Consider the following 18,321-nt stretch of genomic DNA (forward strand, 5'->3'; position numbering starts at 1 on the left):
GTAGAGGTACCGATGGTGGCCCAGGTGCATGGAGTCGAATTGATCACCGTGGTACCCGGAACCGAGCTGCTGCTGCTGGGAGCGACAGTCGTCTCAGTTGGCTTATGGTGGTGGTGAGTGCTGGACGGCTTCACCCAGGAAGAAGTAGTCTCCGAAGTAGCAGCCGAAGAGGTCGAAGAGGTTGAAGACGAAGTGGCCGAGGTGGACGGCTGCTTCCATGTGGTGGTCGGCTCAGGAGGAGGCTTCACATGGGAAGACGAAGAGTGCTTGTCCTTATGACCACCCCAGCCCCAGTCCCCGTTATCTTTTCCTTCGCCGCGTTCAATGACACCAGCGAAGGCCGGAGCAGCCAAGGCCAGAAGAGCGAGAGTTCGCTTGACCATGTTGAACGAACCGGATATCTATTGCAATACCGAGGACTCAACAGTGAACGAATGGACTTGAAACGAGAGAAACTGAGCGAATGGCTGACTTTGTGACTGAAGATGTCTGAGGATGAGAAACTGAAATGGTGCGTGAAAGTCGAGGTTTATATCCTGGGACATCAAGCTCGGTTGCTCTTCGGGGGCCACATGTTCAACTCATCCTCCAACTGGGAACAACCATCGCCATCCGTTGTATTCGTGGATAGCACCACGATACGACGGTCCCGATTGGATGATCAGAGGAACCAGAGTTGAAGCTTCGGTGGTAGTGGCAACATATTTTACCGGATGCAGGCGATTAAATCCTATGAAACTTGGATCTAAAAGGAACCGAAGTAACCAGGTCATGAGTGAGAATTTCGACAACTTCCAGGTGAACACCAGATTGTAACATGGCGGAAGATTATTTGGACGCAAAATCCACACCAGGACTCCAGGGTTGCAATCTCGAGGAAAACGGGTAGCGGTACGAACTGCATCAATAGCGTCATCACTCCACGGTGGCTATTTGCTCGTTTGTTGCAAATTACGTTGCACAATATGTAGAATAACTCGACATTTAGAGTCTAGCACGGCAAATGCGCTCTGGGTTCAACTATCGCGGGCGTGCTGGAAAAATGCCAAGTGTATTCAATGGCTACCAAAGCGTCCGGATATGCCAAAATGCTTAGACCAACGGACTTTCTTGGGGAGCTCAGAAATGCACATGTGCAAGCGACATAGATTCTGTGGAATGTGAAGACCGGCGGGGAGAGCCACAGCAACTAGGCCAGTGCTACTAGTGTAGTTGAAAGAGGACGAACGCACCTGATGCCACCTCAGGGACTAATGGCTGTTGGTGGGAAGAATATGCAACCCCGACCTCCCTAGACTTTACCTAGCTGTTCTTACTCGGCGTCGTGGTATCCCTCTGTCTGCCGTTAACAGCTACCAGTCTTTGATCCATGAGAGCAAAAGCCCTATGATTCGCTGAAATGAGTCGCAGACAGGAGTATCACTCAGGGCTTTTGGACACTGATCGTCGCTACTCTTCCATTGAGAATCAGGCCAATTTGAATGGAAGCATCATACAACTCCAACAATGATACCGCATTAGGAGACCCAACCATTACGTCGCACTAGAAGTGGCCTGTACCTGAAAATTGTCACCTAGACATGTTGGATCGACCAGAACGGAAGGAGGTGAGGTTGTAGAAGAGTCCAATTTCCGTTTGCGGCAGCAAAGCATATGTATGTGCATTCTTGTATTGCCTGCATGCAAGTCTGCGCCGCTTGCCTAAGGCTCCGTGGTTGTGTAAGTATCCTCAGCCAGTTGATTTTCGCTATCAGAACATGATTTTCCCTGGCAGTGAGATGTAGTTGGAGTCCTGGCATTGGCCATCAAAGCAACGTGGCTGACCATCGGAGCACGTGATTCTAGGGCAGGGCCGCGGGGAACGCGTCCCGTCGCGCGTCGGCCGCGTTTATGGAAAGTAGAGGAGTTCACCAGACGACGCAGAGAACAGACAAGCACCAAATTGAGAAACACAACGCCATCATGCCACACTCTGTGTCTCCGGATAAGTCGCGATCCCCAGATAATGCCGAGGACGAAGTCATGCAAGATGCGCCTGCCACGAATAACGCTCAGGAAGGAACGGGAGTGAAACTGGAGGAAATGTTTGACGACGACGATGATGAATTCCCTGCGTCGGGCGCACCTGAGAAGATGGATACATCAGAGATGCCTGGGTGAGTTTGGCTTTTTCTTCCAAGCATCCCAGATGGGGATAAAGCCGCTAATCCATGCGCCTTGTAGGTCGTCTGGACCATCGCCGCCCGAAGTCGACACCGATACGATGCTTGCTTTCTACCAGCGACTGTTTCCGTTCCGTTATATATTTCAGTGGCTCAACCATGGAGTTGTTCCTTCGCCTGATTTTGGAAACCGGGAATTCGCACTCACGCTTCAAAATGACGCCTACTTGCGGTATCAGTCGTACGCAACTGCGGACTTGTACGTTGACCCGGACACTAAACCAGCAGGCTCTCTATATTGACTTGTCTACTGCCAGGTTCCGCAAAGATATCCTAAGAATGAACCCCTCTCGATTCGAAATTGGCCCTGTCTACAGTACAAACCCCCGAGACCGAAAGACCCTCCGCGGCGGACAGATGAAGCCAGTGTCGAAAGAATTGGTTTTCGATATCGATTTGACAGATTACGATGACATTCGATCGTGTTGCACAAAGGCGAATATCTGCGGGAAGTGTTGGTCGTTTGTAACGATGGCGATGAAGGTGGTCGATACTGCTCTACGGGATGATTTCGGGTTTGAGCATATCATGTGGGTATATTCCGGTCGTCGTGGTGCTCACGCCTGGGTTTGTGACCCACGTGCTCGTAACCTTCCTGATGACCGACGAAGAGCTATTGCGGGTTATCTAGAAGTAATCCGTGGAGGAGGTGGTGGGAAGCGCGTGAACGTAAAACGGCCATTGCATCCCCACCTCTCCCGAAGTCTCGAGGTCCTGAGACCCTACTTCGCCCAAACTACCCTCATCGACCAAGACACCTTCGAAGGCTCCGAACAAGAACAACGTCTCCTCTCACTCCTCCCCGACGGCTCCTTAAATGACGCCCTCCGCCGCAAATGGGCTTCCTCACCCGGCCGCTCCAGCAAGAATAAATGGACCGACATCGATGCACTCGCAGAATCCGGCCAGAGCAAATCCCTCAACACTACCTCCTTAAAAAATGCAAAGCAAGACATCGTCCTAGAATACACCTACCCACGCCTCGATTCCGAAGTCAGCAAGAAAATGATCCACTTGCTCAAGAGCCCCTTCGTCATCCACCCCGGTACCGGCCGCGTCTGTGTCCCCATCGACGGCCGGAAGGCCGAACAATTCGACCCCCTCTCCGTTCCTACAGTATCGCAGTTACTCTCTGAAATTGACGCTTGGGATGCAGAGCACTCCTCGAACAGCGCAGGCTCTGAGGCCGCTGAGCCAGAGGGGAGTGTACCCGACGGCTCTGATGCAAGAGGGAGTCGCAAGTTGCAGGATTATGAGAAGACTAGTCTGAAACCGTATATCGACTATTTCCGGTCGTTTATTGCTGGTCTCATCAAAGAAGAACGGACTGGGAAACGGGAGCGGACTGAAGAGGGTGCTGAGGTTAAGTCGGAAAGTATGGAATTTTGAGTCACTCTTTTGATTTTTATCAGCGGTTTGGATGGCTTCAGGGTCATGGCGTTGGTGTTGTGTTTATATTTAGGAACTGAGGATATGATATACTATTTTATGAGTGCAAATGAACTGCTATAATTAGATTTTACTTGCAAATCTTTCTTGATCAGGCACATTGACGTTACGAAGGCGGGACTACAGAAATAATTGAAAGTGCATATACATCAAATTCATATCTATTGGTACACATGTCGACAAACATAATAGGTCAAGCGAGGATAGTTTTGTGGCATAATAACGATTAAAATATTCGAGAAGTTGGAGAGTAGAGAGGTGTATTAGGCGTGTCGAATCGTGCCTCGTTTAAGCAGAAACGAAGTTTCTGACGTCTGTAGATTATCCTGTTAGATGACTGACCAATCTTGAAAATGAGCTAAGGGTGCTTACTCTCGAGCCAGCGAACGTATTCCTTCTGCTCCTTAACCTGGATGTAGTCAGGGATCATGTTGGCGAGCTCAGCGTTAACACCACGCTCCTCAAGGTAACGCTCCAAGAAAGTCTGCAAGTCCTCATCCAAGTTCTCGAATGGAGGGCCAGCGTAGAGGCTCTGTCTAGCCCAGTCCTTCTCAGCAGTCTGGGCGTGGGCAAGGTCGGGCTTCTGGAAGTACGAAACCTCCTCGATCTGGAAGAGACCGTCCTGCGCGACGGTCTGGATCAGAAGGGCACCGTTGCCGGGCTTCTCGATGGTGACGTTGACACGGGCAGGGAAGCTGGGCTCGACGTCGCGCTCTAAGGGGTCCATCTCACGGTCGGCGGGAGCGACGCGGTCCTCGGCATGTTGCGCGACGTTACCAGGGCGGCCCTGGTTGGCAGCTTGGTGGCCACCCTCATAGTCCAGCTCGTCACCAAGAGCGTCGTCGAACTCTTCTTGCTCGGTCAGGTTCTGGAGGTCGGCGACGGTGAAGGTGAGGCGGATCCTGTTCAAGGCGGGGTTTTGTTAAGAGTCGGATATCTACCAAGGAAAGGGAAGAAGGAACTTACTCCTCGTTGTTGAACTTCTTCGTCAACACAATCTCCTGCTCACCGGGAACATCCTTGACCTATTCACGGTTAGCATGGAGGTCTAACAATATACAGCTCCGTTGTTGACTGCGCATACCTCGAACGAGTTGTTCTGAAGAACATACTGGATGTTCTGGACGGATGTCTCCAAATCGTTTAGACCAGAAGCCTTCTCATGGCTGAGCTCATCCTCAAGCTTAGCAGCCAATTCGACATCACCTGTAGCAGTAAACAACACAGAATTTTAGCTTGTGTACTTCAAAGACCTCACACAACGAAGAGCTCTAGCTGCCGCGGGTGATCGGAAGAATTTTCCATCACAGCTTCCACATGCAAAGAACCGGTGTATATCATACCCTCAGCAGCCTGTCTGAAAGCGCGGCAGGTCGAGAAAGCAGCGTACGAGGGTCTTGCGACCTGCTTCAATTGCGACTGAAACAGAGACTTGGGGATGGTCGACCCAGGACGCAGGGCAACGGACGGCGCGGAGCTGGCGATGGAGCGGGAGATAGTGCGAGGCACCGAGCGGGCAAGAGTGCGAAGGAAGAGCATTTTTGTAGTATGTAAAGATAATGATAGAGCTGGTATTGGAGGGCGAAGAAGAGAAATTGAGGTGTAGAGTGGAGGATGCAAGCGGCGAAAACTATGATGTTAACCTCCGCCAAGAACTGACGCCAGTCCGCTGCCAAAATGTATACATAATACGGATAAGGAGGACAGTCTGGAAAAGGTGTGTTTCTTCTGTTTTATTATATTTTGGCTGTTCATTTATTTACAATGGCATAATAATTTTCATATAGTATGGAATAAAGTACTTTTGTACGCCGTCTGTGTCCCATCAATCATATACTCCGCATCATAGCAGTATGGATATCAACGAAAGCCACCTTTTTTTTTTTTTTTTCAAAGGAAAACAATAGAAGAATCAAGACAGTCCCTTCGGAGGAAACGTCGAAGGTTGTTTCCCGCCGTCGTGCGTAAACCGGATAAACTTCATCGCACTCAGACTCGACCAGACTTGGTTCCATCGAGGGAGCGCTTTCACCACGTCTTCGTTGCTCAAGTCAGGCATCCAAAACCCAGTCTTCAGCTCTTTATTCTCAGTGTCGGTGCGCTGTAGTAAGGCCTCTTCACGCTTCGATGGGGGGCGACCTTTGCGCCGTTCGTGTTGTAATTGCTCGATCTCGGGGACGTCGCGGTTGATATGCCTATGATGCACAATCAGTATATGCGCATATACTTGGCAGGTTCTATACAGTAGAAGCATACCTCGTCACCAACTCTCTGATATCGTCGTCAGAGAACGGCCCTGATCCCTCGGGGACATGCTCTTGAAAGTAGAGTATGCGCTCAACTATGGTATGTTAGTTCAGAACATTGCATAGACAGTGGTGCGCGAAGAAGCATACGGTATGAATTCCTCCCTCTGACCATCTTGGTGTGCATCCGAGCCACTCGATCGTCTCTTGAATTGGCCCGGTGCAATCTCTTCGCATCTCGACTGTTTTCATGAAGCCCCTCAAGCACTCCCCGCTTCTTCGAAATCTGCTTGTGTACCTTGTTGAATGACTTCGGCATGGTGACAATATCCCGATTCTCACCGACGAGAACGACTTGGGCAAAATATGAACTCGAACTGTTTCCTCAAAATTTTCTCCCTTTTTCGTAGTCTCTTTCTGTCGGCAGAATATTAGAGCGGTGACCGCGGCAATCAACACCGCCTGAGGGCAACCAATGACAGCATAGCTTCCCAAAGAGGGAGGCATCGCGTCTGCGCGTCGGCCTGAAAGAAGAGCAACATTCCAGCCTTCGTTGTCCTGGCTGTCGTTTGGGGTTGGTTTGTGATTTGGGCAAGTGGATTTGGTATTTTTTGTCTCGTTTGCTTGTTCACGCCACCCCTTTTGTTTTTGCGCCTGTTTGGGAGCTTTACTCCTCATGTCCGTTCCTGCTGTGCAGGTAATCCAGTCGAAGACCATCTTGATCCTGCAATAAGCCCACAATCATGGGCATTAAAGGTGGGACGATCAGTCGGTGTTGTAAGGGAGATGGCTGACATGGGCAGGTCTCCATGGACTTCTCAAATCGATCCAAAAACCATGTCACTTGAAGAAGTTCGATGGCCAGACCTTGGGAGTGGATGCTTATGGGTGGCTGCACCGGGGTACAGTTGCATGTGCGGTTGATCTGGTGCTTGATAAGCCTACGACTAAGTATGGCATTTCCATTGGATGCGTTTTATGACATGCAGTTAACGAAACAGGCACATCGACTTCGTCCTAAACCGTGTCCGTATGCTTCTTTACTTTGGCGTCACACCATATCTTGTCTTCGACGGCGATGATCTACCAAGCAAGTCCGGGACAGAGTCCGATCGTCACCAACGGCGTCAGCAGAGCAAGGCTCTTGGGTTGGAACTTCAACGAAAAGGACGAATGGCGGAGGCATACCAAGAGTTTCAAAAGGCGGTGGACGTGACCCCCTACATGGCCCGTCAATTGATCGAGGAGTTGAAGAAGATGAACGTGCAGTATGTCGTGGCACCGTACGAGGCTGATGCGCAGATGGTGTACCTGGAGCGCCATGGTATGATTGACGGGATTATCTCCGAAGACTCGGACCTTCTCGTCTTTGGTGCGAAGAGGCTACTATCTAAACTCGACCAGCACGGTGACTTTATCGAGATCAACAGAGCGGACTTTACAGCTTGTCGTGAAGTTAGTCTGATCGGATGGACGGATGCGGACTTCAGACGGATGTGCATCCTTAGCGGGTGTGACTATTTACCTAACATTGCACGACTCGGGTTAAAAACCGCCTATCGATGTATCCGGAAATACAAAAATGTGGAGAAGGCCCTTCGAATGCTTCAGTTTGAGGGGCAGTATCGTGTTCCGGCGGATTATCTCGACAACTTTAAACAAGCCGAATTCACATTTCTTTATCAGAGGGTGTTTTGTCCGAAAGCTGGGAAGTTGGTGACTCTCACCCCGCCTGAGGATGATGTCAACCTCGATGAACTACCATATATTGGCGGTGATGTCGATGCAGATATTGCAGTAGGAGTGGCTCGTGGGGATCTTGATCCGATGACCAAGGAACCGATCGTATTGAGGCCACTTGCCCCGAGCAAGCCTGCGCTCAGCATCCAACGTCGGCAAACCCTTGGCTCTTCAGCTGAATTGAAATTAAAACCAAACAAACCTATCAGCACTTTCTTCACTCCGAAACGAATGCCTCTAGCTGAGTTGGATCCCAACAGCCTGACACCATCTCCTAGCCAGCAACGGCTCCTAGAACGTTATTCAAACAGCTCCTGGGACAGCAGTCCTGCACCAGCAGGGCTAAATGCTGCTATACCAGCGCCGTCTCTCCGTCGCTCCCAGACCACTCGAGTTTCAAGCCCATTGGCAAGAAGTGTGGAACGCAGCTCTTTCATAGTCCAAGCTTCTAAAGCATCGACATTTCAGCCAGCAAAGCGACAACGGCTGTGTTCCGAAGCCGAGGAAGGGTCGTTGCCTACTCGCACCAACTGCCGCAGCCGGTTCTTTGTGCACAAGGATGGAGAATCGAGTCCCAGCGGGCAGAAGAGTATGAAGTCGGAGAAAGTGCGGAAGTCGACCATTGGTGTTTTCTCCGACGACAGTGCTGAGGATATCATGTCTGAACTCCCTGATCCTACCCAGCCAGATGATTCACCCAACGAAACCGAAACGCCATACAAAAGGACTGGCGAACGGGAAGCTGACTTGATGGCGCCAATCCCTGCTACTCCCACCGCGGAGCCCGCAGGTGATGGACGAAAAGAAGAGTCTTTTGAAAGCACTACCGTTTCTGAGAATACCATTCCTGAAAAAACCGTTCCGGAGCCTACTCCCGAAAAGTCCGTCAGCGTCGATTCGAACAGCGAAACTTTTAATCAGGTATTGAATTATCACGTCGAACGACAGGATACATCTATACTTTCCAAATTTTCCTTTAAGCCGAATGACAGTCCTGGTATCTCCAGGAAGCCTTCTCTTGGGGCAATGAACGCTCAATCGCCCCGAACATCACCTGCAGGCCTCTTATTAGGGCCCCGCAGAAGCCCAACCCGACGGCAACGATCAACACCCCTGCAGCGCTTGGGACAGAGCGCTCTCTCCCGGTCTCGATCCATGATTCTCCCTGGCAGCGGAACTGCTCCTCCGCCCACCTTTTCCACCTGCAACGCAAGTAGCGCAACCAGTCAGCGTCTTAACGCACCCGAAGTCTCTGGCGCCCAGGGAAGTGAAGACATGATTATCCCCAACAGCGAGGACGAAAGCGAGGACGACAGTTCTGATGACTCCGGTGCCAGCCAAGGGCCGGTTTCACTTGATCTGAAACAGTTCTCATTTACGGCACCGGAGACTACATATTAGGAACATTGTATATGAATACTTCAGCATTGTATGCGGATGGAGTTTTGGGAGTTTATTGGACAGATTTTCACGATAATTTTGTATGGTTTTGCATTGCGCGGGGCATAGTAGGTTATTTTGGACATTGTTAGACTTTGTGTCTGTATCTAGGTTGGATCGTTGATTCAGACGGTGCCAAGGGAGCTTCCAAGGGAGCTTGCAAGGGGCATATCGGAGTAGGCCCACGATAGATACTCAATTTAGAATAGCAGATCACTGAAATGTTATTTTGTCCCATTAAAAAGATTGATAAATCGGGGGCTGGGGAGGGCACGTGATGATAGGCGGTGGCACCGGATCCACAGTATCTCCAAAGCCAGCCCTAATTGGCTCTAATGCTCAGATCTCCCCTGATTAGGAATAGTGTTAGCGCTGAAACAGCAGGCGGTCAGTCACGGTTACCGGGAAACCAGACCGCCGTAAACAAAAGGCGGTTGGCCCAGCCTCCTTGTATACTAGAGTCAGTCAGGTACGAACACGCATACCAGCCACCACAATAAACCCACGCCAATTGAGTCTGCAATTCGTCAGGAAAGAGTAAAGACGGTCGATTCAGGATTACGGGGCTAAGTGTGACGGAGTTTACGATCTCTCCCATTCTCTCTCCCCTTTCCCCTTCTCCCTCTCCCTCTCTTTTCTTTTCTCACTTTCTCGGTTTTTGCTTCCATTTGCCCTCCACCTGCTGCTGCTGCTGCTGTTGCTTCTCTGGCGGTCTGGCTTGCAGATTATTGACTTTGTTGTGTGTGCCTGACAAGATTCGGTCTTTTTTCAGGTCGAGAAGGACTGCATTCCTTGAATCGATTCGTCCAGATAAAACCTGGTCCTCCACATTCCATTCCACGTTGCCCCGGCATTCCTCTGTACGACTTGCTGTCATCTGTGTCCGACATCACTGGCTTAGGTGTTTTGACAGCTCCACGAGGTGACCAGTTGTTCGATTCTTCGCCCACTGTCGTGACCAGCAACTCAGTTCGATCGCTCCTTCTCGGGGATCCGGGAAGTGAGTAATTTGTTCAAGAGAGAATAGAAGGACGAAGAGAGTGTGACGACTATCGACAACATGGCGATCAACATTGCTCAAGGTTTCGCCCGTATGTTTATCTCTCTGGCATGACGGATAATAGATTCGAGGAATGCTAACATGTTCTAGGCTTCATTCCTATGGTCGGTTACCATCATATTCTTATGATTATCATTGCTGTTGCAATTATTCTGCTATGTACGATATGCCTGCCGTCCACGTGGGTTTGAAGTTGCAGCTAACATGTCATAACAGCTCTATTATTGGCCGGATGCTCCTCGTCGTCACCGCAAATCCCCGACATCTTCCTCATTTCGATGTACTACGAACGATACAAGCCTACTTTCAATCTTGCACAGGTGGATCCTGGTGTGGTCACGGCAACTGCGAACATCGTGGGAGGAGCAGCGATGGAGGTTCGCGTGGGGTATTTTGGAATCTGCATCCAGCCCTCTGGAGGAGGATCGTACATCTGCAACTCGAACGCGACAGCGCTGGCCGAGGTTGTTACGGTCGACCAGGATCCGTTGAACTTGATTTGGGTTGCGGCGACATTTAAAGATGCCGTCGTGTTCCCGTATTTGCTGTATGTGCCTTTTTACATATTTTTCTGTGTGCATGGCTAACGTGGATTAGGATCATCGCCGTTATCCTGGCATTCTTCTGCTTTATCCTCCTCGCCACTTTCCCCGGATGGCACGAAGAGGTCGATGGTACCGGCTCAGAGAAGGAAGTCAAGCCGTTCCCGTCACGAGCGGTCTCGCAAGTCGCATTGGCACTCATCTTCATCGCCTGTGTCTTTATCCTCGTCTCAGTGCTATGGCAACATACAGCGTCCGTGGCAGCCAGTACCATAGCCCAAGATATGGGCAATGGCAGTGTCAAGAGTGGTGTCGGTTCATCAGCCATGGTACTCGGCTGGTTTGGATTCGGTTTAATGGTGGTGACGACAATAGGCCTGTTGGTAATGATTCTCAGTATCAGGCTGATCCGGCAATTGACGGACGATGAAGAAGAAGCATAATGCAATTATACATGACGCCAACGCCGCATTTGATATGGGACGACGTTCATTTTTATTTTTACCCCTTGTTATTATCCTTGATTTTGATTTCGATATGAACCGCTACGACATAATATGTTGAATGGGATATGGAAATGGTTCTTTTTTTTTTTTTATGATAACCCCATACGAGATGAATATCTGCCATGATCTATTCAATTCGTCCCGTTGATGTCCTTTTTTCTCTTTTTCTCCCTTTCATGTTTGATGTATAAAATTTGACATGCTTGATGATTTATTCCCCCCTTGTTCTGCGCTTTGTGTTTATGGTTATGGTTTATGGTTATTGGGAGGATAATGGATGGGATATGGACTGAGCTTGTGAGATATCCAGAGACGATTTGATAAATGAAAGTCTCAAGAATGTGAATTTGTCCGGTTATTATATTTTGGGTTGGTTTATATATAGATTTGAATCATACTAGTCTGCTGCTCCATACCCATATGTCGCGTAGTCTTTGCATACATCACCTCTCAGGTAGCATCTAATAATTATATCAAATCTGTAAGTACGATTGCATGCCTCGTAATATATTCATGAATCCCCGCCCCCAAACAGGAAGCATTCTCCGTTGTCTGTCAGATATGGGCAAGGCAGTGCGTGAATTGTCATACATCCAGCCGAAAAAAAAAAACAATCAATGAGATTCGATATTTCAAAATCAACACCACTTCGTACTGCTTACGGAGTAAGAAGCAGCAGTGCCGGATGTATATATAAACCGCTGCTGCTATCCCAGAGTATAACAACTACACCCCTGCTACTATCCCCAACCCACACTACCCTTTTCCACCGATCCGCACAAATATAAACATAGACACCCACAACCTAAAACGCAACAAATGCACCCCATCCTAATAATAGGGGGCGGCCCAGCCGGTCTAACAACCTCCCTCTCCCTCTCCCACCAATCCACCCCGATCCCGCATCTCCTCTTCGAAAAACACCCCTTCACCTCCATATTCCCCAAAGCCGTTGGCCTAAACGCCCGTACAATTGAATATTTCCGCTCACTTGGCCTGCAAGAAGACATATTTGATGTCTCTGCGCCACCGGAGACCGTCTCGCAGACTTGTTGGTATACGAGTTTGGCACCGAATGGAAGTGGGGAAGGGAGGAAGGTGCTTACGAGGGATGCCTGGGGCGGGGGTGTCTATAAGGAAGTGTATGAGGCGGTTAGTCCGAGTCCGGGGGGGTATATGGTATGTCCGCAAATACGGCTTGAGCCGGTGTTGCTTGGACAGGCGAAGGAGAGGAATCCGGGTGGGGTCAGGAATTGTGCGGAGGTACTTGGGGTTGAAGAGCTTCATGATCGGGTAAGGGTGCGTGTGAGGTATACAAGTCTACCTGATTATGATGGGAAAGAGAAAGAGAAAGAGGAGATTGAAGAAGCGCGATATGTCATCGCAGCAGACGGCGGCCGTTTTGTCGCCGATGCACTAGGTATCAAGATGCAGGGTGAGCGGGACATTGCGAATATGGTCTCTGCGCATTTCAGAGCACCGATCAGTCAGTATCATCCGAATCCACACGCGTTGATTACTTGGTTTATTGATCCGGTGTTGGGAGGGAGTATTCGCACGGGGTTTATGTATCATGTCGGGCCGTATCCGAGTACACCTGAGAACGAGGAGTGGATATTTGCTTGTGCGCTGTTACCCCATGAAAAGATGAGTGGGTTTGATGAGGATGCTATGCTGGAGCGTCTTCATCGGACGCTCAAGATCCCGGGGCTCAACGTGGAACTGAAATCCATAAGCCATTGGAACATCAACGCCATCGTCGCAGAGCGGTATCGCAGTAAAGGTGGTCGAGTGTTTCTCGTCGGTGATGCAGCGCATCGAATCCCGCCTTGGGGCGCGTTGGGTTTGAATACAGGTGTGCAGGATGTACAGAATCTAGCTTGGAAGTTGGGCATTGCTCTAAACGCTCGCGATGAAAGGGAACAGGAGAAACTGCATAAATGGCTGGATACATACGAGGAAGAGCGTAAGCCGTTGGCTCACCAGGTTGCTCGCACTAGTCTTTTGGATTTTCGTCAGCATACGCTTGTGCTTGATCGTGCGTTGGGGATAAGGCTTGATGCTTCTCCGGAAGATAATGCTCGGTCTTTGCAGGCTTATCTCGACCAGGCAAATCCCGATGGGGATAAACTGCGGATGAATATAGCAAACGCACAGAAAATCTTGGATCGAGAATTCTGTGCCTTAGGATTTGAAGTAGGGTGGTTCTATCCTAGCTGTGATATCGATAATGAGGGTGCTAGAACGCGCCATGAGGGACAATTAACAGAAGACGGCGAATTCGATATCATGACTTACCACCCCTCTGCAGTCCCAGGACATCATCTTCCGCACATGTGGGTACTGAAAGAAGGCGTACGGGTTTCAACACGGGATCTGGTGATGAATCCTGGTGGGAAGAATCAATGTATTCTCGTTACAATGGCAGCTCAGCTCTGGATGACATTGCAGTGTGACTGGGTGCATGTCGAGGCTGTTATCCCGGAATCTAGACTGGGGGAGGTTGATTGGGTGGAACTCAATGGGGTTGAGAAGAACGGTGCTGTTCTTGTACGGCCGGATGGGATTGTGCTATGGAGATTTAAGGAGCCCAATGGAATTTTTGATAAAGCTAGAGAGGAACCAGAGATGTTTGTTAGGCGGTTGTTGGGGATTAATGGTCGAAATCGGATGGTGAAGATGTAAATCAACACTCCATTTAACAATGTTAAGGTTAGCAGGCGGCCAAAAAGGGACCGTTTTAGGAGTCCTGCTAACCAACTCTCTTGCCATCAGGTGAGCGTATTCCCACAGCCACGGGTTTCATGTCCCTTGACGCTAGATTCAAATGGGACTTCTTTTACTATTTTGTTCAACATCACCTATCTAGATGCTCTCGCTGCGGACAACAGATCTGATAGTGACTCCACCAGCGACCCGGAACTCGATAGTGAGGGTTTGAATGGCGAAGATAAACCCAGCGATGCTACCTTTGGTTATGAGGGCCAGCTGCCTCCTGAGCACTATTTGGCCCAAGCAGAGATCTTGAACGTCTCCCAGATTTGACAGAAGCGGTACAGTGACGGTGACGGCGCTTAGGAAAAACGCGATGGGACTTGTATGTACTGGGATAAGTAGATAGCTCTCTTGACCCTCGGCCTATGTTTAAAACTCACCGATGGCTCCCTGGAAGATATAATCGGTACATTGGGGTCAGCCCGGTACAGCACCGGCAATGGATCTCAGGCCAGGTGAGCTGGTCTGTTTCCTGTATACAATTTTTGGCTGACGGTGTAATATCCGTCACAGCGAGAATGGTCAGCACTACCCAGGCTTTGAATAAAAGAGCTTGCTTGAGTCGTTCTGGAAGTGGTGGCATCTTTTTCTGAAACAGGAGACGGCACCAGGACTGAACAAAGACATAAATGTCAAGGTGCAGGATGTGAGCGTATAATTCCTCTTCTGCACTGGCTAAAGAAGGAACAGCCACTGATGAAGTATAGGTCATCGCCATTGTCGCCAAAGAGAAAGGCCTAGACCCTGGCCAGCGGCCAAAGAGGAACATGTTTATTGTTTATTGAAGATGTTTCCGAGTTAGCACGAGTTGTCTTGGCCACTACTGATATGATGTTTGACTGCGGCTGACAGCGCATCCCGATCCTTTTCTTCTGCCAGCTCGCAGCCGTCACTGCAAGCCGACCAGGGGCGCTCCACCTTCGCTATCGAGACATAGCGCTCATCTTGGTCCAAGATCCAGAAGGCGGACGCCCTCGATTGTTTATTTGCTTGAGCCGGACTTCACGAAGAGGTTCCTTGGGAAGAAGGCTGCGTAGATGTTCTGAAAGTATTTACCCTGTTGTTCAAGTACCGTACCGCCTACCATTGTGTCTTATTTCGTTACCCTTCTACGGCCATATCGACTCACCAGATTCAACCTGGTATTCAACGATTTCTCATCTTCAATGGTCTGCTGGGGATGGGGTGCTCACGCAATCCTGGAATAGAGCCAGAGAAGCCTTCAATTCTAGACCAAGAATCTACCCATGTCCCCTCCCGTAGAGAAGACAAAGGAGCAGCTCGCCCAGTATTATGGTGGATGGCGATTGGTTCAACATATGGGCAAGTGCTCCAGGTCCACGGAGAAGTCAATACAGCCCAAGATCGCTGGGGCCCGAGCAGGAAACCAACAGATTTGGCCAAAGCAGAACAGGAGCAACATGGAGCATTAGGCCTCATAATGGTCGACATTCCGGAGCAAGCATCTCATTGATTGAGGTAATAATTCTCCAGTATAACGTGGACAAACGCTTGGGGACCCAGCAAGAGCTGCTGGCAGGTCCAGAGATAGGTGGTTATGATATTATCGCATTGCAGTAGCCGTCTCATAACCTCCAGACTGGAGGCACGCTCTGCCCGAGCAGACGTGGATTCTGGCCAGTTTACGCGAGGAAAGAAAGAAATTCAAGGGTGGCATTAACTCATCAACAAACGGGAGGTAGATGAGGATGTAGGTATTTAGTTATGGAATATACCACTTTACAGTGGCTAGTTCCCGGGAGCCAACAAAACTTTTGTGAATCGCAGTGTTTTCCTGACTTCAATGTAGAGTAGTTGGGAAGCGGAAATAGCTTTCAACAACATGGAAACGTCAATGACTTGAGGAAGAGGACTGCTAAAATTAGATATTCGAGGGGGATGGAGGGGTTTGGTGCGTTCGGTGTCGGAGCCGTAGGAGACCAGATTATAATGAGATGCCATGATGCTGGTCAAGCTGGTTGATGATCAGGCCGGTATTAGATGATGTATAGAAACAATGGGAAAGGCGTAAGTCTGGAAGGAAGAGGGTTGGGTTTATATCGGTAGTATAGGTTATAGACAGGGAAGCAATTTGTGAAACTTGAGTTGGCATGCTGTGACCAACAGCGGCTGTATCTCATGAACAAGCCTAGTTGGCTTTGAGTATGACCGATATCAATTTTGAATACAAACGCAGTTTTAGTATGCATCATCAAATATCAACCACGCCGAATACATGCGCCGTGCCCACTGGAATAAAGATACAGATTCTAAATGCACAAATCTTGCAAGCCGTAGCTTAAACGCGCAAGCCAACCAAAAAGTAAATAAGAAAGATTATCGTCCGGAGTTCTAATAGTTCATCACACCCGATCCCGGCTTGTCATCTTCTCCTTCGTGTCCATAGTCATCAAGCGACCTATAGAACGGATGGGCACCAGTGTCCCGTCCACGGCCTCTGCCACGTCCTCCACGGTTGGAGCCCCGTCCCCGTGGCCCATTGCCGCGTCCTCGACCACGATATCCGCCACGACGGGGTCCATCGTCATGGTGGCGCGGCCTGTTGGGTGACGGTCCAGTGTAACCGTTGGGCTGCTGACGCGACTGTGGGTATAAATTGTCCTCTTCACGCTCCTGCTGATGACGCCTCTTATTGTTCTTGTTGGTGAACTGACTTTCCCATTCACCTTCGTTGGGAATCTCTTCTTCCACGCGCAGGACTACTTTCTCGCCAACCACTGTGTCAAGGGTCAATGCTCGATCGGCTGGCACTGGGTTCCAGATTTGAATCTTTCCTGCGTCAATAGGACGGGCGCCTCTGCGCACCGCCAAGACGACAATAGGATACGGGTTGTCAGTGTAGTATTTCTCATGAGCAGGTATAGGAGTCAGACGAGCTGCCCAGACCTTATTATCATACACTGCCGTCCCAGTAACTTGCCAGCTAAGCTTCTTGCCCATCCCACCAACCTTGTCCAGAATGGACCGGGGTGCAGGACGCGGCGTGATTAGTATGCTGTTAGCCATATATTTGAGATCATTGGAATCAGCAAGCCCGTGAGGCAGGTTTGGGAGCAATAACTGATCAATCAAGAGATTCGAGTCTGTGTTGGAGATCAGATACCCAGTATAGAAAATTGTGCGTTTTATGCAAAGTCGGCCAAATGACGACTTGGTCATGTTGAGGCTTGGGTTGCGTGAGATGATGGTATTGTGAGAGTTGATCATGCGCTGTGCCTCAGCAGCTTCGACTACAGGGGAGAGATACGTGCAACCTTCAGCTACCTGGATCACATCAAAATTGAGGAAGCGCCTCGACCCAGTGCTTTGCAGGGCTGGTAATCTCCGATCAAGCTGTTCAAGCCATTCTCGGAAACGTTTGACACTGCTTAAATTAGACTATTTCATCCAATACACGGGTGCAAACTTACTGCTTCACACGGTCCTCATAAATGCGAATCTCGTCAGCCTGCTCATAGGTAAGAATGAGATTCTCAAGAAGCGCTTGCTTGAACTCCATGGTAGTTGCAAATCGCTCATTGTTGGGCCCGACTTCCGGCTTGAGGCAGACAAGGTCGAATTCCAGCTTCTTACTATCCACCATACGCCGGACAAGATCAGCGAAGCCATTCTCACCCCGACCTGTCAGAAGAACTGTGAGGGCATCTTTCTGCTGCATGCTCAGCTGGACCAGCCGTACCTAACACAAGTCAGTGAAAATGCCCGTACCGAAGGGGGCATCCGTAGGATCACACAATATGCTCATTCCACCAGCCTTCCCAGGCGCGTGGTTCTTCTTTCTCCAGCCCTTCTCCGGTAGCTGCGAGAAGGTTGGGGTCGTGCCACCATCCTCCGTTGGCGAAGCTCTCGTATGCTTGTAGAAATCCGATGGTTGGGCCATTCCATAGCTGTGGGTTGGGGAGAGGGCTCAAAAATAATGTGTTGTCGAAGTCGTATACATGAATAGCTTTAACCTGCGAGGTCGCTGCTAGCCCAGTTAGCAAACCGCGTCCCTCCTTCCGCTAGAGGCAATGACTCACCTGGCAACTCTCGATTCGCAATCGACCACCGCTTCAAACCCGTTATCGTGCGCAAAGGTAGCTGCGGAGGGTCCTGACCAGCAGCATACCGGTTCTCAGAGACGACTGCTTTGGCGGACTTCATTGCGTCCCACTTGTCCGGCAATAGGGAATTCCCGTCTTCGTCAGAGCATTTGCTTGCCGTCGTAGCTTTGTTTGCCTTGACTGTAAAGTCACTGGTAGTCATCAACTTGGCCGCGGGCGGTCGGGGAGATTTTGCCGTAGGACGCCAAAAACGTGACCGCGACTGGGGCAACTTGAA

At 49.9% G+C, this 18,321-nt stretch overlaps 8 protein-coding genes across 8 annotated transcripts; 4 read left to right on the forward strand and 4 right to left on the reverse strand.

Moving 5' to 3' along the window:
* Positions 1 to 10: 10 nt before the first annotated feature.
* Positions 11 to 383, reverse strand: EURHEDRAFT_380622 (uncharacterized protein; the record flags this gene model as incomplete). Its single annotated transcript, XM_040779317.1, has 1 exon — positions 11 to 383. A coding segment is annotated over one exon (373 nt), but the record flags the coding sequence as incomplete, so codon positions are not given.
* A 1,553-nt stretch (positions 384 to 1,936) lies between these two features.
* EURHEDRAFT_507592 (DNA primase subunit PRI1) lies at positions 1,937 to 3,691 on the forward strand. The gene is made up of 3 exons (XM_040785872.1): positions 1,937 to 2,156; positions 2,224 to 2,421; positions 2,480 to 3,691. Exons 1-3 carry the CDS (start codon positions 1,963 to 1,965, stop codon positions 3,609 to 3,611), a joined length of 1,524 nt encoding a protein of 507 aa, XP_040635649.1. The 5' UTR covers positions 1,937 to 1,962; the 3' UTR covers positions 3,612 to 3,691.
* Positions 3,692 to 3,781: 90 nt separating this feature from the next.
* EURHEDRAFT_415960 (MAM33 family protein) lies at positions 3,782 to 5,283 on the reverse strand. The gene is made up of 5 exons (XM_040782827.1): positions 5,015 to 5,283; positions 4,756 to 4,877; positions 4,638 to 4,696; positions 4,044 to 4,573; positions 3,782 to 3,985 (listed from the first exon to the last, which is right to left on the reverse strand). Exons 1-5 carry the CDS (start codon positions 5,208 to 5,210, stop codon positions 3,960 to 3,962), a joined length of 933 nt encoding a protein of 310 aa, XP_040635650.1. The 5' UTR covers positions 5,211 to 5,283; the 3' UTR covers positions 3,782 to 3,959.
* Positions 5,284 to 5,518: 235 nt separating this feature from the next.
* Positions 5,519 to 6,388, reverse strand: EURHEDRAFT_533336 (translation machinery-associated protein 16). Its single transcript, XM_040787243.1, has 3 exons — positions 6,068 to 6,388; positions 5,928 to 6,012; positions 5,519 to 5,866 (listed from the first exon to the last, which is right to left on the reverse strand). Exons 1-3 carry the CDS (start codon positions 6,234 to 6,236, stop codon positions 5,584 to 5,586), a joined length of 537 nt encoding a protein of 178 aa, XP_040635651.1. The 5' UTR covers positions 6,237 to 6,388; the 3' UTR covers positions 5,519 to 5,583.
* A 56-nt stretch (positions 6,389 to 6,444) lies between these two features.
* On the forward strand, positions 6,445 to 9,368 carry EURHEDRAFT_415962 (putative exonuclease). Its single transcript, XM_040782828.1, has 3 exons — positions 6,445 to 6,673; positions 6,721 to 6,868; positions 6,919 to 9,368. Exons 1-3 carry the CDS (start codon positions 6,661 to 6,663, stop codon positions 9,056 to 9,058), a joined length of 2,301 nt encoding a protein of 766 aa, XP_040635652.1. The 5' UTR covers positions 6,445 to 6,660; the 3' UTR covers positions 9,059 to 9,368.
* Positions 9,369 to 10,157: 789 nt separating this feature from the next.
* EURHEDRAFT_380627 (Fig1 domain-containing protein) lies at positions 10,158 to 11,142 on the forward strand (the record flags this gene model as incomplete). Its single annotated transcript, XM_040779318.1, has 4 exons — positions 10,158 to 10,188; positions 10,248 to 10,316; positions 10,374 to 10,704; positions 10,755 to 11,142. The coding sequence occupies 4 exons, from the start codon at positions 10,158 to 10,160 to the stop codon at positions 11,140 to 11,142; spliced, it is 819 nt and encodes a 272-aa protein (XP_040635653.1).
* Positions 11,143 to 11,831: 689 nt separating this feature from the next.
* Positions 11,832 to 14,131, forward strand: EURHEDRAFT_415965 (uncharacterized protein). The gene has a single exon (XM_040782829.1). It carries the CDS (start codon positions 12,025 to 12,027, stop codon positions 13,888 to 13,890), a length of 1,866 nt encoding a protein of 621 aa, XP_040635654.1. The 5' UTR covers positions 11,832 to 12,024; the 3' UTR covers positions 13,891 to 14,131.
* Positions 14,132 to 16,012: 1,881 nt separating this feature from the next.
* On the reverse strand, positions 16,013 to 18,236 carry EURHEDRAFT_389168 (rRNA 2'-O-methyltransferase fibrillarin-like protein). Its single transcript, XM_040779773.1, has 4 exons — positions 18,021 to 18,236; positions 17,736 to 17,965; positions 17,412 to 17,680; positions 16,013 to 17,365 (listed from the first exon to the last, which is right to left on the reverse strand). The coding sequence occupies exons 1-4, from the start codon at positions 18,142 to 18,144 to the stop codon at positions 16,333 to 16,335; spliced, it is 1,656 nt and encodes a 551-aa protein (XP_040635655.1). The 5' UTR covers positions 18,145 to 18,236; the 3' UTR covers positions 16,013 to 16,332.
* Between the last annotated feature and the right edge of the window lie 85 nt (positions 18,237 to 18,321).

The sequence above is a fragment of the Aspergillus ruber genome, assembly GCF_000600275.1.
Source record: "Aspergillus ruber CBS 135680 unplaced genomic scaffold scaffold00030, whole genome shotgun sequence".
Taxonomy (NCBI): Eukaryota; Fungi; Ascomycota; class Eurotiomycetes; order Eurotiales; family Aspergillaceae; genus Aspergillus; species Aspergillus ruber.

Coding starts and splice junctions, on each gene's coding strand:
- EURHEDRAFT_507592 (XM_040785872.1), top strand. CDS start 1,963: ATGCCACACTCTGTGTCTCCGGATAAGTCGCGATCCCCAGATAATGCC. Junction 2,157..2,223: donor GATACATCAGAGATGCCTGG/GTGAGTTTGGCT, acceptor TGCGCCTTGTAG/GTCGTCTGGACCATCGCCGC. Junction 2,422..2,479: donor TCGTACGCAACTGCGGACTT/GTACGTTGACCC, acceptor GTCTACTGCCAG/GTTCCGCAAAGATATCCTAA.
- EURHEDRAFT_415960 (XM_040782827.1), bottom strand. CDS start 5,210: ATGCTCTTCCTTCGCACTCTTGCCCGCTCGGTGCCTCGCACTATCTCC. Junction 4,878..5,014: donor TTTCAGACAGGCTGCTGAGG/GTATGATATACA, acceptor TTACTGCTACAG/GTGATGTCGAATTGGCTGCT. Junction 4,697..4,755: donor TTCAGAACAACTCGTTCGAG/GTATGCGCAGTC, acceptor AACCGTGAATAG/GTCAAGGATGTTCCCGGTGA.
- EURHEDRAFT_533336 (XM_040787243.1), bottom strand. CDS start 6,236: ATGCCGAAGTCATTCAACAAGGTACACAAGCAGATTTCGAAGAAGCGG. Junction 6,013..6,067: donor CAGAGGGAGGAATTCATACC/GTATGCTTCTTC, acceptor AACATACCATAG/TTGAGCGCATACTCTACTTT. Junction 5,867..5,927: donor ATCAGAGAGTTGGTGACGAG/GTATGCTTCTAC, acceptor TGTGCATCATAG/GCATATCAACCGCGACGTCC.
- EURHEDRAFT_415962 (XM_040782828.1), top strand. Junction 6,869..6,918: donor CTTGATAAGCCTACGACTAA/GTATGGCATTTC, acceptor TTAACGAAACAG/GCACATCGACTTCGTCCTAA.
- EURHEDRAFT_415965 (XM_040782829.1), top strand. CDS start 12,025: ATGCACCCCATCCTAATAATAGGGGGCGGCCCAGCCGGTCTAACAACC.
- EURHEDRAFT_389168 (XM_040779773.1), bottom strand. CDS start 18,144: ATGAAGTCCGCCAAAGCAGTCGTCTCTGAGAACCGGTATGCTGCTGGT. Junction 17,966..18,020: donor TGCGAATCGAGAGTTGCCAG/GTGAGTCATTGC, acceptor CTGGGCTAGCAG/CGACCTCGCAGGTTAAAGCT. Junction 17,366..17,411: donor TATGAGGACCGTGTGAAGCA/GTAAGTTTGCAC, acceptor TAATTTAAGCAG/TGTCAAACGTTTCCGAGAAT.